Source organism: Gymnogyps californianus, chromosome 14 (assembly GCF_018139145.2).
Source record: "Gymnogyps californianus isolate 813 chromosome 14, ASM1813914v2, whole genome shotgun sequence".
Lineage (NCBI taxonomy): Eukaryota > Metazoa > Chordata > Aves > Accipitriformes > Cathartidae > Gymnogyps > Gymnogyps californianus.
Window position 1 is genome coordinate 10,764,268 of NC_059484.1, and position 17,961 is coordinate 10,782,228.

The window sequence follows — 17,961 nt, forward strand, 5'->3', positions numbered from 1 at the left end:
GACATGGTATCGGTGGTGACATCCTTTCCTGACAAACTTGAACGTGAAGAGGGTGAGACTGCAGTGCAGGAACAGACAGAGGCATCTGGCTTCTGAGGTGCCTTATTCACATTACAGCTGCTAAGACTAGGAAGACTGTGCAGGATTTTGTAGGGATTTTTCCATGGTAAATGATCTTTACCTGGGAATTAAACTGATCTCCTTCACAGTAATACACAACTGTACACTCTGAGAGCATTAACTCTTCTCTGGGTGCTGCTTGTCTGACTGGTTTTCCTATGGACAGCAATGCTTTTCCTGGTTGTGGCATTTTCTTGGCTGTACTCCTATTTTGAGCGTATATAAGCATATATATTGCATGCTCTGAGCAGTGGGAAAGGTGTCCAAAGTCAAACATTTATTTGCCAGGTTTAGAAAAAAAATCATGCTTGAGATCTAAGATGTGCCACCCACGCTGATTAAAACCTCTGCTTGCTAGCCTCTCGCAAGAGTTGCATGAGCACGGAAGAGATATTCTGCGCTGTGTTCTTTGGACAGATTGATAGAGATCACATCACCTGTTTGCATCCTGAGAATTGCTCCACTTAGGTGGCAAATGGAGGGTGGTTTCAAATGCCTGGGCACCTGGGGCTTATGCCTAATCCACAAACAGCAGGTGGTACTTGCTGAGTTCTTCCAAAGCTGGACTGAATGCAGCTGTTTTCTCCCCAAAGAAAGGGCAGCACAGTGATTTTCCAAATGAATTTTAGACAGCAGATGATAAGGCTGCTGCCTGAGTATGAGCAGTGAGGGGTTTGAGCTTTAGTAGTGAAGCACAAGGATTGCAGTGCCGTACCAGACTAGCTGACCATCTCATTTGGAAACCCATTTTAGTGACCCAGAGGCAGATGTGTCAGAGCAATGTGTGAAAATCCAAAATGGACAATTTCTTACCCCTCTGAAGACACTTGAGCCTACAGAAGGTGCCTACTAATTCTAGTGTCCTGTAGGAAACTGAAGGAGATGTAGACACCTGACTGCCTTTGTGGATCTGGGTCTAAATGACTGGTTCATGCCATCAAAGACGAGAACTCGGTAGGGGAAGAGGTGGCTGTGCCTTTTGTTTTATTAAGCCCTACTTCAAGCCACGTGGAGGCTCTCCATATGAATGTCTCATCTTTCTGGAATCTTACTGAGCTGCTTCTGCCGACCATATTGTACAGAGTAAATTTGTTAGACTAATTGTGATTAATTTCATAGATTAATTGTGGTTTGGGTTAGAAAAAACAACCCTTTACTTCTTCAAAAGGTGTTGCTTCACAGTTTTGTAGGATGTCTTCTTCTGTGTTTCACTGTGAGGTGGCTTGCATTTGAATGCCTATGTTACTTTCTCTCCCTATCCAATTTTTTTTTTACCATTTTTATGCTGAGTCCTCGCAGTGTGTGACACCATCAGCCGAGCCTGCGAACAAAACATAAAGGTGGAATGACAAGCCCTGACACCAGGGCCATGATTATAAGTTATGTTCCTCCAGCTGCTAATGCAAGTATTATGTGGCTTAAGTGGGAACAAAACCACACCCCCACAACTCACCAGCACAGGTTGGATGCTGAATACTAATAGAGAGCCGTCTGCATCCAGTCCCCACTGGGAAAAAAAATATTTGTCAACTCAGTTCAAACAGTGCATAAATTTGAGGGAACTGCCATCTGCTGACAGACCCTTCCCCCACCTATGCTGCCTGAAAATCCTTCCTTATGAATATCTGCTCTGTGCAGTAGTATTCCCATCAACCTCTGTTCAGGATTTGCCTTTCTCCCCTTCCTTTTTCCCCCAGGTACTTCCAGAGAGTTCAGGTTTCCCAGGACTCTAAGGCACCGAAATACCTCACTGGTTTGTGTGACAGTCAGTACCAGCCCAAGGCTCTGTAGCTCAGCAGGTTATCAGTATTACTGTCAAAGCCCCTAAGGCTCGATTTTTGGAGGGACCAGCAGCTCCCTGCTCTTTTTGACTTCCATGGGGAGTGAAGGGTGCAAACCCTCTCTGAAAACTAAGGGCACAAACCAGAATTTTTTTGCCAAGGAAAACAATAAGGAATAAAAATGTAGAAACCTTGCAATAGAAAAGGCTATTAAAAGAATGCCCTGCTGTTTAGATGTGGCATTGTTCTCTGGTTTGCTTTTAAATAAGGCTTTTCGTTGTAGCTAGAGAGGGAAAAAGGGGATTTTTGATGAAAAAAAAAATCATGGGCAGCTGTTGAAATCAAAGAGAGTAAGAGGCGTACTTCGATGGACAGCATGAAAGCCAGGTTAACTGTAGCACCATTGCAATTAGGTATCATCTCACTGGAGCAAAACCTAGTGGCAACTTATGTCCTGTTGCCTGATGAGGATATATCTTCTTTTTATCCGTGCTGCTGTGAAAATGCTACGTGTACTTCATCTATGGGAAAGGTGGGGAGGAGCCAAGCCAAGTGTGCTGTTGTTGATGGGAGGTTGACATCATCTTTCACGGATGTTAAGGGCCTCTTTCCATGTTTTGTGGAGGATGGGGAGTTTTTTGGTGTGGTAACGATGTTCTCTCTTCTCCATTCCAGCAGACACTCCCCTCTTAAGGGAACCTTTGGGAATCATATAAGACTTTGGGGAAAGGGCGGGCAAATCCCCCCCTTCTTTTACCCAGTCGAGCAGTCACATGTGACAGATTCATGCCTGCAGCACTTCTAGGTTTTATCTGCTCACTAAATTTTATTTCCCCTCTGTGAGTGTTTATATTGCTTAGAGACTGCCAAGGTTCATGTTAATCGTAAAAAAAAGTGGAGGTTTATTAGGTATTGCAGCTCTGTGATTCTTTGGTGTTTGAATGTTAATGAAGCTTTGTATGCTCTGTAATAGCTGGAGAGGTGGATCTTAGCTCTGGTGTGGCAAAATATCCGGGGGTGGATTTTTCTTCCCTTCCCTCTGGGTTTTAACATCTTACATGACATTTCATCCCAGAGCAATTTTACGCTATGTATCATCACATGTAATATTGTGTCACGCTGTAATTTTGCAAGTGCATGAAACGGCAGGAGGGAGGTGAGAATGGGCTCAATTACACCCTGGAGGGAGGGGTGAGCTCAGTGGAGGGACCTGCTCCTGGGAGGTAATGAATTGGGTGTCAGCACTTTGCCAGAGCAGAGCAACAGAGCAGAGGGGAATTTATTATTTTTAGGGGCTCAGTGGGCAGACAAGAGGAAAGGAACCCGTCAAATCGCATTACTAATGGTCATTTCCATAGGCTGTGCATGTGTGTGGGATTTAGCAAAAGAAGGGACATTCATTCTCGCTCCAGACAGCTCGGTTCTTTCTTTTTCTGAAGGCTAAAGGAAGAATTTGGCCATTTTAACTGGCTCAGAGTGAGAAGCCTTCAAAGCAACTTTGGTGACAACTCTTGGGGAAGGCAGACACAGAGTCATTCCGGGTGAGGGAGACATCTGACAGTTCAGGGATATTCCCCTTTCACAGCCTCTTCTCTGGGTGCGGTCAGCCCTGATGGATCCCTCTGGTGATGCAGAGGGAGAAAGGAACCAGGTAGACATTAGAGCAGGAGGAATCATAGCACAGGGTGTATGTGTCCTGCTGGTGTGCAGCTCTTGCTAGCCCTGATGATGAAGGTTGTATTTACTGAAGAAAGCTAGAGGATGAGCAGCTTCTTATTTCTCAGGAACAAGAGGTACTTTCTCACTGAGTTACGCTCTATGCATTCCCAGGTGGCATTCAGTGTAGTTTCATTGCCCTTTGTCTCTTCCTTTGCCCTGAGCACAAGTTTGTTCCTTCAGCTTAACCCAAGCAAGATTTCTTTTTTCATTGTACATTGTATTTAGGGCAGAGCAACCAAACCGGAGAGCTGAGCATTTCTTATTTTCTGAATTTCTAGCCAGGGCTGCCCTCTAAGCATTGGCTTTGGTAGAGCAAGATGTACGTCTTGCTATAGTGCCTTCAAACTAACCTCAAAGGGGACTTGTGTCATTGTCATCTTTGTATTACTACATAAATTGTTATTGGAGGAAGTACCAGGCCTAACATGCTCCCCTTTTAAATGGGGAAGACTCAATAAACATGTATTCTACAGGGGGAAATGCTCTTCCACATTGGCCTGCCAGAGCTGGGTTGTGATGGGTCTTTTTGGAGAGGGGTCTTTTTTCCCAGGTCTCCTGTTGGAAAAAGTAGAGAGTGCTGGCATACTTAATCCAGGAAGTCTCTCCTTTTGACTATACTTTTTCAAAGTGACTTTTTAAAAATTTTTCAGGTGTAATATAACTTCTTTTTGGGGCAGAAATCATGGCAAATTCCATTTCCATTTCCCTTGAATCCAGCTGAGACTTATTCCTCTTCAGGACTATGAAAAGGGATATGGCTTCCCCAGGTTGGGAACCCATGGGCTACCGTAAAGCTGGTCTGAAATATTTCTATTCAAACTTGCAGGCAAGTGTGCTTTGGTGGAGAGGAGGTAGAGTCCGTATTTTCTTGGTCAGACTAGTGCAAATTCATACAACTGTACTGCTTTTCTACTAGCTACCTTTTCAGCACACCAGGACTCTCTTACACATGTTCTCTTATGAGATCCAGCAGTAAGTGCTTCTCCCTCTGCAGCTGCCTTTTGCTTAATTGACCCATTTTGCAGCAGATTAGGCCCCAAGGAGGAGGTTAATATAAGTAGTTATTCTAAAAGGTGGGTCGGGGCTTCAGTGAACTGTTCATCATTGGAAAAGCCTGTTAGCCCCAATCTTCTTACCTTTTTACACTTTATTCTAAAATATTCTGACTTAACAATGAACTTATGAATCTCTCCTGCTGGATATAGTCTCCACACCTCTCTCTTTCCTGAGTTTTGAACTGGACGTGTTGGGTCAGATTTAACACCATGCATGCAGATTTACCTTCACTCTTTCTATTTGTCTTAAAACAGCAGAATTGTAGCTCTGGATCTTCCAGCATTGCAGGTGGCGTTGCCAGGGCTGCTTTAGCTTCTCTGAGTAATAGTCCCAGTGTGCTGTGTGCAGTGTAGGAATACCTCTCACCAGGCAGTCCGTCTTTCTGCAGGATTCGTGAGGGTGAGAAGTCTTTTCCTGCACTGCAAGCAATTACAGTGGCCCCTTTGAGTCTGTGCAGGGATTGTGTATCATATAGGTTCTCAGAATTACAGCTGCTATGATGACCAAAGGAGAGAATTAGAGCAAAATTCAGTGTGAACCAATATTAAGCAGTTAGTATATCTTTATTGATATAATAGTACTAATATTACATAATATTATTGTTATATTAATAATATTATATTGATGAATTCTGAGATGTGGCCAGCTTGCTCTTTATTAGCTGCTGTTCCTGACAAGCTTGTCCACTATACTGTAGGAATTATCTCCGTATTTCCCCACTTTCTACCATCACCAGTCTCCTATACGTTAGTTAAGGAACAACTTCTGCCTGTACATACTATTCAATTTCTTGAACACCCATACAAGAAAATAAAGAGGATTGTGACATGACTGTAACAACAAAAGGGTGGATGAACCCTGAAAGACTAGATGGAGCTGAAAAATTTGTGGCTTTTCCTTGCTAGGGCAGTAAATGATAATGATTGCCTTTAGTACAGGTAGGTGCAGCTCTGATATTGAGAAGAGGGCATGTTTTGGAGGATGAGCACATGCATGGTATGGTGGTGGCATGCCTGCAGGTAGGGGCATTAGCTGGGGTCAGGCACACAGTCCCTGCCACGTCCTACCCTTGCGGTTCTCTCAGTGGATGGCTTTTGATGTGACCAGGGAAAATTTGCAGCCCTGGGCTTGGCTTCTGGTGCCATGATGAGAAAGTGGGATTCTGAAGCAAACAGGTTGTGGGTAGGAAAAAGCCTCATTAATCGCTATCCCTCCTGTAAACCCATGCCTGACGTCAAACTTTTGCTGTAGGAACTTCTTCAGCGTGAGCTCTCACAGTCTCACTGAGCACAGGAACATTGCAGCCCCTTCCTTAAGCAGGCAAACATCCTGCAAAATGCGTGCTGCTGGTGCTCAGTCCCAGTGAGCCAGAGCAAGCTGGGGGGGTGCCGCAGCTCCCTCCCCATGCTGCTGGCCGTGCAACGGCTTTAAATGTTTCCCCTACTGCTGTTCCCACCCCCATCATCTCTGTAAGTGAGTTCATTTGATTAGGACTCTAGTTTGCATGGTAACACTGGAGCCCCAGGGATTATGATATTTTTTTCATGCCAATCCAGATGAGTGTGAGACAGCAGTCTCGACAGGATGGGTTGCTGTAATTTAGGCGGTAGAAGTCCAGAGCCATTTATGCTGCATTTGCGGAATTACCAGCTGGGACTAAGAAAGCTTTGGGGAAGGGGAGAACGAGAGTGCATTTGGGACCCTTGCTCAGTCCTTAGGGGAGGACACAGCTCAGCTAAAATCCAGGATCAGGGCCTCAGCCCAGGCATCTGAATGGGGCCAGGAAACTTGCTGTTGAATGAACTATTTAAGAGGGACCTGGAAGGGCTGGAGAGAAGGGAGCTACAGCAAAGAAACAGAATGGTGCTGCAAAGTAACCTGCTTGGGAATGAGGAGAGGGGGAATATTTGAGCACCAAACAGGGTATTGTGTCTGCTACCTCCAACACTGGCATCTGCTCTTGGGCATGCTGCGGGATTTACATGCTGGGCTTTGTCGGTGTCGGGGTTTTGTCCTTTTACAGCTTTGATAAATAGAGAAGGATTCCCTTTCTCCCACCCTCCCTTCTGCAGGGTACTCAAGGCACAACTTATCCTTGTCCATCACCCAGAAGGCACAAAGGGATGTGTACTACGAAGGCTTCATTCTTCCTACCTGCTCACCTACCTCTGCTATCAGAAAAGCGGGATCTTGCCATGGTTATAAGGCAGTTTATCTGCACAGTTTAGACCCCGAATGTGGGTGCTGACTGCTGGCAGATCCTGCTGGGCCAGCAGATGATGCTGCCGGTTGAACAGCTGAGAGCATGGGAACGCAAAGCCACCGAGAACACCAAATGTCTCAGCAAAATCCATACATTTGCAAGGGGTTAAACCCAGGAATGTGCACTCCTGAAGGTCTGTGGGGGGATGGAAATGATGTGAGAATTCAGGGCTATTGGATCTAGCATTCATTTAATTACCATGCTTAGTTAAGTACTGCACAGTGGAGTGAAGACTGCAGTCTGTTAGGATGGCTGTTACTGTAAGTCATTTAATTATGAGGTTGCTCATATGCCATTTTAACATATGTAGAGTAACATTATCCCTCTTTTGTAGGTCACTATTCTCATAAGTCTGGCTCTTGCATTCCTTGCCTGCATAGTGTTTCTTGTGGTATACAAAGCCTTTACTTACGACCACAGTTGCCCAGATGGATTTGTTTATAAGGTAAGAAACTTCAGACAGATGAATTGCCTGAGATAATGATAGACTCTAATTGACTACATGGTTACAGTCTAGTCTGCTTTTTTGACCAGGCCAAACAGAACATTTGGCAAGAATGTGTTGAAATGGGAAAAGTGTTATGGGAAATGCGGACTTGCATCTGCCTCCATCAGCTACTGTTACACTGTAATTGTTGGGATTAGCATTTGGTGAACACTACAGACAGATGTTCAGGAACAATCCCCCATATTTGTGAATGGATTTATTGCAGCTGGAATCCCACGTTTGCTTCCCACGTTCAAGTGACTGAGGTTTACTGGCATACATTTTAATGCAAAGCAAACTCCCAGAGTGCTGGCACATGTGTCCTTTGTGAAAGAAATCAGAATTTGCCCATGTAGTTCATTTTTAGGTGCTTTTGAGCCTCTGTCAATCAAGAACAAAACCATGCAACTTAATTGCTAAAACCCCACTGCCCAGTGATTTTATATTGAATATTCACAGAGAACTATTTGCCAGGTCTGTTGAGATTTTTAAAAAAAAAAAAAAAGTTTGCAAAATAGTTCACTGACTCCTTACTGTGAATAAACTCATAAACTCACAGGAGTCTTGACCACACTGGGGACATTGTGTGGGCTGGAAAATAGAGTAAGGATGTTGGTGTATTAGTCATTGTGAATTATTCTCTTAGGTTATATAAAAATGAAGTTAGGATGGAGTCATGAATTTCAGAATCAGATCCAAACCAGAACTTCTGAAAAGATTAAAGGTTTTGGACTCAGATTTCAGCTAGTCACATTGAACTGGGAGTTGGGGTATCTCATAATTTAATAATAATTGTACCTGGGGCCCTTTGTGCCCTTGGTGCTACTTTGACTCCGGTGAATACCAACCAGTCCGACATTTGTTACCATTTGATTGCTCTTTTACAGTTATTGCAAAGCGAATTGTTTTATCTGTGCAGTTCTTAGCACACAAGTGTCCGCACTAGCACAGCAGAGATGCATGGGCAGTGTCTGCAGAGACAAGAAGCTCTGACAAGGGCTGGCCAGTTGGGCTACGCTTCCTACCATCCCCGACCAAGGTGGTCGTCCTACAGGTCAGAGATAACGCACTGTAACAGAGCAGCACGTAAGCAGCTTACTCTGCCTCTGCCTGTCCTCTACTTGTCTGAGGATTAATTCTGGACTTCGCTCTACAGGGCTTTCAGTCCAGCACGCGATAAGAGCTGCTCAGTCAGCCCTGCTAGGACTCCAGCAAGGGGCCTTGGTCTCTGTGCATGCCAGTAACGTACCAAACCAGTCAGACCTTCATTTTACAGTCCCCGTTTCCCATCCACGGATGAAATCAGCCTGCAATCAGGGTTGCCAATAGCAACAGGTTTTGAAGGCTGCTGCCCGACTCTAAACTTTGTGTGTTCCCATGGCGCTGAAAGGCAGTCGGGGCTGCGCAGCAGACGCTCTTGCTGCAGCAAGTCTGAGTCAAACGTCATCCACGTGAACAGCTAACCCTGAGATTTTTAAAGCGAGAGCCTGAGGCTGATGGGACCACTCTTGACCTTTCTTGCTTTCTCCCCGCTTCCAGCACAAGCGGTGCATCCCGGCCTCACTGGACGCGTACTACTCTGCACAGGATTCCAACTCCCGGGGCAGGTTCTACACCGTCATCAGCCACTACAGCATGGCCAAGCAGACCAGCTCCCGAGCCGTATCGCCCTGGCTGTCTTCAGGATCGGTAAACCATGAAGCTAAGGCTGCCAAGACAGAAGGTCATTAAAGTTAACAAGTAGTGATGGGCAAAGTGGGAGGGTGGGGGGACAACACCAGGTCTATACTGCATTGCTCTAGCTGAGGGTACTGTGCTAACAGCACGACAGGAATAACTAAAACCCAAGTGCAGGAGTCATCTTAATGGATATTTCTTTTCGTGCATTGTTCTCGTTGATTTGTAATCGAGTCGAGCTCTTGTACAAAGGCATGTTTGATGTTGACTGTACCTTACGATGTAAAAATATTTTTAAATCATTGCTTAACTATTTGTTAGAAAAAGAAATTAAAAAACAAAAAAAGCAAATTAGATAAACAGCCAGAGAGGATAAAAGCAGCAAAGAGATTCCCGCAAAGTTTTAACATTGCTGGAAAGCTGTGACAGTGGCTTAACATGCAGTGAAGGAACAGCTGAAATCCTTTCCAGAGAGGGGGTAGAGAGAACCTGGTACAAAGACATTGTGATGATGTTTAGCTTGCCAAAGGGGGGATATTTTGCTGTCAAATTGAATCTAGCATCCGTGTTCATTTGCTAATAGAGAAATACAAGCATCCCCTCCTCCCTCAAACATACATACGTGCAAACACACATGCACACACACCCCTGCACAGTGGCCTAAGTAAATCCAGGAAGATCTAGGCATTCGTAATGAGCCGCCACTGTGCTGGTGATCTTGGCTGGGCTCTGAGGCTGAAATCCTGGTTGCTATTTGTATATGGAGCTGGATGGAAGCAGAGAGAGGCTGCTGTAGTGAAATCATGAATATACTTCTGAGCACAGGACTAGGAGTCAGGAGATCAGGGCTTTATTTCTGCTTCTGGCACAGATTCCCTGCATGAACTTTGGCAATTTACGTGAGGCTTCATCCTTTGGGACCTCTCTCCTGAGGGTCACCAAGAGACAAAGAAATGCCATTATGAATTGAGGAGCCTCTCAAGAGCACAGAACAGTATAGAGCCTCTAACTTTTCAGCCCCTAATTTTCTTTCACCCATGAAATGGGATGCTCTTGCTTCTCTCCTTCAGCTTCAGATGCTTCAGTATTTAATGTCATTCTAGGTAATTAGAGAGGGATGGCCGTAGAATGCTCTCAGAGTACAAGGGTCCCATCAAATTTCTGCTTGCAAACACAGACCAGACCCCAAGCTTAATCCAGTCCTGGCCAATGTAAAACATCCTCTCCCCACAAATGGCATGTGCAATTAGTGCAGACTGGTGGCATTTTAAAAAAAAAAAGGATTCTCTTTTTTCAGAGCTGCAAGCCATTGCTGCAAAGCAGCTCTGCTCCTCAGTAGTGCAGGCAGGGTGAGACTGAGCAGCAGGAGCAGAGTACACAGGGAAGGCAAGGTTCACATTTGACTAAGGCTGCTTTTTCAGATTTGTGGCTAGACTGGGATGGAAATTAGGTACTGGCCCCTTCTTCCCCCGCATTGGGCAGTTTTGTCCTCCATTTCGCATACATAGACGCTAGAGGGTGTAAATGAGGGCAGAACTCCTCAGTCCTAACAGGCATCATGATAAATAACTGTATAGTGTAGCTAAAAATGTAGTGCCAAATGCCATTGTCTGATTTCCTATCCTTCCTTCCCCTTCCACCTGTAAATTCATTTCTCACTCAAAATGTACAAACCACCCCCTCCACCAACAATCAAAACTCCAGCAAACCACTGAACAGTTTATAATTTTGTGGTGTATTTTTTGTCAGTAGGTAGCAGAGACTGAAGTATTTTTTGGTGTAATTCTTGAACTTTTCTGACGGGATTAAAATAAAGCTAGATGTGACTGATCATCTCTGTGGCTCCGGCAGGTTTTTTTTGGAGACTCGTGCCTTGGGCTGGGAGGTGATGGGTGGTGATGTGTGCGTGCCTGGTGCTGCTGAGTGTGGCTGCAGCGGAGACTGCACCTTTGCACGGGACCCGAGGTGACTCTGGCTTTCAGAAGGCATTTTCAGACCTTGTTACTTCCACCTTTAATGGTTAGGGGTTTATTCCCTACGTTCCTACCCATTTTTCAATTGCAAATAGAAAAATAGTAATTAAAACCAAGCTGATCTTCTATTGGTGATTCTTGACTTTACGGATGGACTTCCCCTCCCTTCCCATTTTAAGGCCAACAAATGATAGAAGCTTTGGCTGGCAGCAATGTCTCCTTTGCCATCTACTCCCGATGCAAGTGTTCATGTATGCTGGAGCAGGCCCCGTAAGAAAGGCTGTTACAAAAAGGAGTGCTGCAGAGAAATACAGCTGACAAACCAAGAGTCACAGCTGAACTTTGAAAAAGTTGAGCTCTGTATGCAAACTCTGCAGCTTGGTTTCTAACAAAGCCACAACTATATTCATCTCACCTTCTTCAGAAAACAGATTGTATTTCCTCAAATCCTTCAACTCTTTGAAATGGAATGATACCCTGGCATTAAATTGGCTCATTCCCAAAGGCTAAAGAATGTTTTATAAAAACCTTTGGATGGCTTTCCTTCCAAAAAAAAGTGTATTCAGAGTTGTGAAATTGAGCTACTGTAGGAGAGAAACCACTCTGGTGTTAGAGGTCACCACCGAGTACTTGTGAAATGTATTAGAAAGGATTCAACGTGCTTTGCAGAATTGAGTCACGGGATAATTTGATCATGGTATTTCTACTGCCACTTTCCCAGTAATACTCTAACCGTATGTTTACTGTGATCTAAAAAACCCAGGAATCAAATCATTTGAATTAAAAGGTTCTAGCTATTATTAGATAAGTGAGTCAGTGGGGATAACTATTCCTATTTAATAAAGGAAAGACCAAAATCTGTATGGAGCAGAATGGAAAAAAAGACCCAAGGAAGACTCATGGGAGAGCAAAAGAAACCAAATAACCCAACTCCAGCTGCAAGTTCCATTACTGTGAATGTTATTATTACCAGTTTTGTACAAGCTGCAGTAGGGCTGCCAAGATCAACTACGTATTTTAATCACAGTAACAGAGAGAGAGAGTAAATTGAAATTGTAGTACATCTTCTTCTTATTTCAGTCTTTAAAAACCTCCTTCAAGGTTGATCATATGTTTTCAATGCTGATTAAAGTAGCGTATCGGTGATAGTACAGTCTCATCCTGGCTGTCATCTCTCTGTGAAGTCTAAAGCTCCTGACTGGCTCTACAGAGTAGTGGTTTTGTGAGCTAGTGTCTGGGCGAGTGCTCAGTCTGAGCTCTGAATGGTACCGATGAACAAGAGCCTTCCCTCTTCTTCTCCCAACATTTATGTGATAGCCAAGTCAAGTCAGCTCCAACGTCTTCATCTGTGACTGACGCTGCTAAAGCATGAGTCCCTTTGGGCGATCTTCTCTGTTATACTAGATTGCTGCAGTGGGCTTAGATTTTGAATTCTCCACCAAAATATGCTTGTGGACCACTGGGACTGGAAGAGTTGATTTCTCTTCTGAGGCAGTCATGCAGGAGATGGGTGCCCGGACTCTTTGTTTGTCCTAGATGGAGTGGTAGGAAGGGATGAACCAGAAGTGTCAGCACATGAATGAGCTCATCTTGCGGGGACAAGGGCATCCTGAACAGGCAGCAATCCTGTGGAATGACTGGCAGAACAGGTGGGAAAAAAATAGCTTTACTAAAGGTGTGGGGATGCCGTGACGGGAACTCAACTGCCCCCAGCCTAGGCTCGGGAAGGGAAGGAAGAAATTGTGGCTGTTGGAGCCTGAGAAAGATCAAGAGCAAGAGAAAAAGAGATTGCTACCAGCCAAGACATGGAAGCAAGCATTGCTTTTCTGTCGTAACCCAATGACCCTAAAGCACTATATCCTGCTTGACTAATGTAGACTGTCTTGTTTTGGAAAAGCTGCCCATTGTTGCTACAAACATCTGCTGACTGCAGCGTGCCCCGAGGGGAATCGCTGCACCGCTGATTCAAATCCTCTTGGACTGCCTGCAAAAACAGTGTGAGAAAAGGAGGTGCCGATGGCAGGACCCCGCTGGCACACCGTTGATGAAAACAGAGATGTCTGTCCAGAGTCTTGGAGGTTACTTCATGCTTTGGATCCATGTTAGAAAGACAGCTCAAGGTGCTGCCAGTGCTTCTGTTACGAGATCAGAAAAGGAACAGTCCCTGTCCCTTTGCATGTAGGTTTTTTTTTTCCCCTTTATCCTCCTCTGTGCTTGCCAGCTGTTTCTGGTTTGTAATAATACCTCAAGTGATAAGTGTAAGGGTCATGCACTGAACTGTCTACAATCACATTTTATATGATTAGTCAGGGTTTTTTTAAAGCACCCTAATTATTACAGTCAAACCGGATTAAGCTATTCCTCTAATAGATTTTCAGTTCCTGTAAAATAGGCCAGAGAAAATGACTTACAGGAGGGGATGGGGGAAGGGAAGGCTCTTTCCTTCCATCTCTTTGGCCTTTGCTTTTTTCAAATACTAGCAGTGGCAGCGGCGTTACAGGGATCTTGCTGAGAGCACTGGATGAGTGCCCAGCAAAGTCAGGGGTCGCTGGTACTCAGCTCCCCTTCTCACCTGGACTGGTGCCCTTTGAGGGGTAAAAAAGGTAAAATCCTTTTGATTGAGAATGTTACTTTACTCAGGAGGGTGGATGACAAGTCATTTGATGGGTTGTGGGTTGCTCCATCATGGAAAATAATCCACGGCAAGTAGAAGTAAAGGAAGGTGATAAATGCGGTGGCATTATGCCTGAACCACTCGTCAGTGGGAAAGGCTGGGCAGGATTAGTGCCGAAGAGGCTTTTGTCCTGCAGTAGGCAGACTGTGAATGGTAAAAGCAGAGCAAGAGGAAATGGAAAAGCCTCTTAACAGCAGGTTACACAGTTCATCCTGGCATGGCCAGCGCCCTGCCCTGCTCTGACTGACAGGATTGCCCGAGCCCGAGCCCGCTGCCGTGGCAGGACTCATCTGCCAGGGATGTGCATCGCTTCCGTCCACCGAGGGCTCCTGCCTGTGCGGAGGGGCTGCTGCAGCTGCTGGCAGTCCCCATTAGCGCAGAGGTGGGGGGTCGGAAACAAGATGCCCCGTGGCTTCCCTTGCTGACAACACAAAGCGTGAGCACTACTGGTGTGAGCAATAATGAAAACGCTGCAAACTGAGGCAGCCATTAATAAAATATTTACACCACTTGGGCAGCGGTGTTTTAGACGAATCGCGTGCCGAGGCTTCCCCGTGGCAAGCGGTGATTGATGGTGACATTATTACTTACTGCTCCCCTGCCCTCCTTCATCGGCACAGCTTATTGAAGGCCAGTGTTCACCAGCTGCAAATGGCCAAGGAGAGTCTAGCCCTTCACAGTCCCAGGGGTTAAAAAGAGCCAAGCCCATGCTACGTGGGGCTGCAAAGTCACAGCAAGCCCAGCTCTCCTTTAAAGTCCGTAGATCCATGCCAGCAGGTTGCTTTAAGCAGCAACACAGTGCAAATCCGAGGGAGGTACTGTCTGCTGCAGCAAGAGGAGCGATGCCCAGCAGCAATGCCAGCTTGTGCCAGCAGCTTTCCAGCCACTGCTTGAATGCTATGGTGGCACCAGGTGTCTGCAGGGGCTGGTGCTGGGGGCTCCACCAGTACCATCTCCCTGCTGGATGAGTGCGCAGCTACCCATGGCCTTTGGACAATCTGAAAACCCAAGCTCCCAAGCAGTCACTAAATATCTTCTCCGCAAGCTGCTTTGCAGGCCTATGGGTGAACCCTGCTCGTTTGGACAACAGCCAGTGCAGGTAATTACCTTGCCCTGTCACTCAAATGGAAACAGCACTGTAGCATTGCACAGGTTTCTGCTAAACAGTCGCTTATTCTCAACCCCTCCAGTCGTGGCTACATTTCAATGGTGGGTAAATTGATTTCTGTGTATATTTTGTATGCCAGGTTATTACAATTACTCTTCAGGATCCTTTGGGATGAAAGGCTATTATAGAGATGAAAGCTCATTAACAATAAATATAAAGGGTCAAAACTCCCCATAAAAATGTATTAGAAACAGATTCTAGTTTGGAAATGTAAATATAGCATTTGGCAGCAGTCCGGACTGGCTAGTCTGGTGTGCAAGACAGCTTAATCCACTGGGAAGATGTGGCTATTTTTATAGCAGCCAGTAGAATAACTGTGTGAATTACAGAGTTTTGGCTCACTGGAAAAACAACTCCCCCCTGCCACCCAGGAAAAAAGGCATTGTTGGGGGGGAGTTGGAATAAGATAATTTCTTCTGCTAAAAATAGAATTTTTGTAGTAGAGCTGCAGCATCTTTGGGAATTTACAAGTATAAATGTTAAAGAAAAAAACAAAAATAAAGGTGAAGTGAATTTTGAAATGATAGCGGTAGGAATGAAAGTACCTAAACAGTGAAAAAAACCACCATTTTTTTTCAGATATGTTTTCATAAATTCATAAATGCAGGGGAAGCTGAACCTGTCTTTTCCCAAAAACATTTGACCCACCAACATTTCCAATACTTTTCCATGCAAGTACTTTGAGCAAACTCCAGCTACCTCACACACACAGGGGTGTAAATGAGCCCACATCATGCCAGTTTATGGCACACGATGACATCCCCCCAACACACAGCTTATTGGAGGTGCCATTTTGTTTTGCGGAGTCTCAGCTGTTATTGTAGTGGAGCCGTGGTTGTTTCTGTACTCTTACAACAGGAGAGGATCCCTGGGGACTCTGCAAGGAGGATGCAGGCAAACACACATGGCAATGATTTGGAGATACGGACTGCTCCATGCATTCAAGCAGGACCAGCATTTCAAACACAACCTTGTTAGCTGTCGGATGATAATGCCTATGAGCAGGTTGCAGGTTGCACAAGCTCATTGGAGTAGAGTTTGGTCTGATGCTGCAAGTAATGGGTATTTCAGAGGAACCATTTTTCTCAATCTGATCCTCAGGCTGAAGGTCTAAAAGAAAATAACGGAGGGAGAGAAGTGGGTTTATGATTTTTGCTGAGGAAGAGGCAGCGTCAGCAGAAGTGGGCTCCCGCGGGGCTCCGGCGTCACAGTTCAGCGTGAGCTGGCTCAGGCTCCAGTTCATGGAGGTGTCACAGCCACTCAACCTTTAAAGGTGTAGCATTCCCTCCTTGCTCCACATTATCTCTTGAGAAGGCATTTTTCTGATGGTTTTGATCAATTGGCATAGTCACTGAGACCTTAAGATGAGCAATTAATATGTTAAAATCTTTGGCTCATATAAATTACATTAATCTGTGCACACTCCACAGCTGTGCTGTCACCCCACCTTGCAACGTACCCCATTATCTTTTTACTTGTGTGTCCTGACCTTGCTTAAAAAAAAGACAGTGAAGCTTTTTTTAAAAAAAAAACAAGACATGCCACTTTAACCTCCTCAAACTAAATAAACAAAGAAGGGGAGAAAAATCTATTCTGTTCCTTATTCAGCACCAGGGTTTTGTGGCTTTTTCCTGCTGCATTCAATCTGTGCGGCACAGTGGTGACTGCCTATAAAAAAGGGATGCCTGGCCATCTCTTCAGCCCTTTTATTTCCAGCATATTTTGGCACGTATATGATGGAAAAGCTGTTGATTTTCGCACAGACACATATTAATAACCTGCCCAACGGAGGGAGCACGAGAAATAAAACATCTGGGTCCATACAGCAGCTGATATTTCGTAGGTATTGGTGGTTGCTTCTGTGAAAAGTTATTACGAGGCCCATTAAAACTGCAGCAGGACTGTGAGGGTTTGAGTGCACCATCAGAGACTGAGAGAATACAGAAGGGCACAGCAAGGCTGTTAACTGGCACGTCTGCCGATGTGCATGTGTGGGTGTGCGTGGCATGCATACATCTATTTGCCTCTGGCTAGCTGTATACACACAAGTGCTCTCCACAAAAAACCACATACAAACAAGAAGAGGCAACTCTGGTAAACTGTAAGTATGTTTTCAAGAAAACACCTCCTCCCATTACTGCTGTTATTACTTTAAAGGACATACAGCCATAATTCATCTGCTAGAACTAATTCTGATTCAATGGGGATTTACTGCTATTAAAGAAATGGGCCTTATACTGCTTTTTGTGGATCCCATATATGCTTTATTGCTGCATAGAGGAAAACCTGAAGATCCTAAGTGAACTCAGGGTTTACCTGTGCTACAGCCTCTGCAAACACGCTGCAAAAAGACAATGCCTCGGAAAAACGTGATTGAAGAGAGTGGGCGGGCGGCCAAAGGAGGCAGGAGCGGTACCTGCATGGAGGTGAAATAACTTGCCCAAAGGCTGAGCGATTCCTGAAAATGGTGAGGCTGGGAGAAAACAAACCCACAGCCTGAACCAGTCACTGGGCAGTGAAAAGCCCTGTTGGAGGTGAATTGGTTTTAAAGCGATTAGCCCAGTGGATCTGCAGCTGTACGAAGGACCCCCCTGCTCGATGCCCCAGGGGAGGTGTGCAGCGAGTGGCACACGGTGCCCACGCTTCCCGGTTTATCCGGAGAGTATCAGCAAGGGTTTATCTATTTCAGTCCTTTTCTCCAGCAAATGGTAGTCACTGTGGTGGTCAAATACTGTAAGGAGAAAATAAACTCTGCAGGAACAGTAAGCCCCATGTACCTGAGCTCATGTTGTGTCTCTGGGCAAGCAATGAATGGAAATGTCAGCTCAGAAAGCAAAGGGTATCCGGGACTATTTTCCTTGGTCATCACCCTGCCAGCACGGCTAATGTTGCACCTGATTGATTAAAATGCACAGAACACAGTTATCTGTAACAATTTGCTCTTGTTTATTAAAATTAATAAATGAATGGCACTGGATGAGACAGAGCCGCCCGCTAATTGGTTTGGAGTTGCAGCAAATTTTTGTAGCAGGTTGCAGCCTGA

At 45.2% G+C, this 17,961-nt stretch overlaps 1 protein-coding gene across 2 annotated transcripts in view; it reads left to right on the forward strand.

Moving 5' to 3' along the window:
- Positions 1–9,157, forward strand: part of NSG2 (neuronal vesicle trafficking associated 2) — a 37,114-nt gene extending 27,957 nt beyond the window's left edge. For both annotated transcript variants that reach the window (XM_050905486.1, XM_050905487.1), the window contains exons 3-4: positions 7,274–7,384; positions 8,966–9,157. In XM_050905486.1, the coding sequence (XP_050761443.1) occupies positions 7,274–7,384; positions 8,966–9,157 (303 nt within the window). The remainder of the gene's footprint in view (positions 1–7,273; positions 7,385–8,965) is intronic.
- Positions 9,158–17,961: the final 8,804 nt, after the last annotated feature.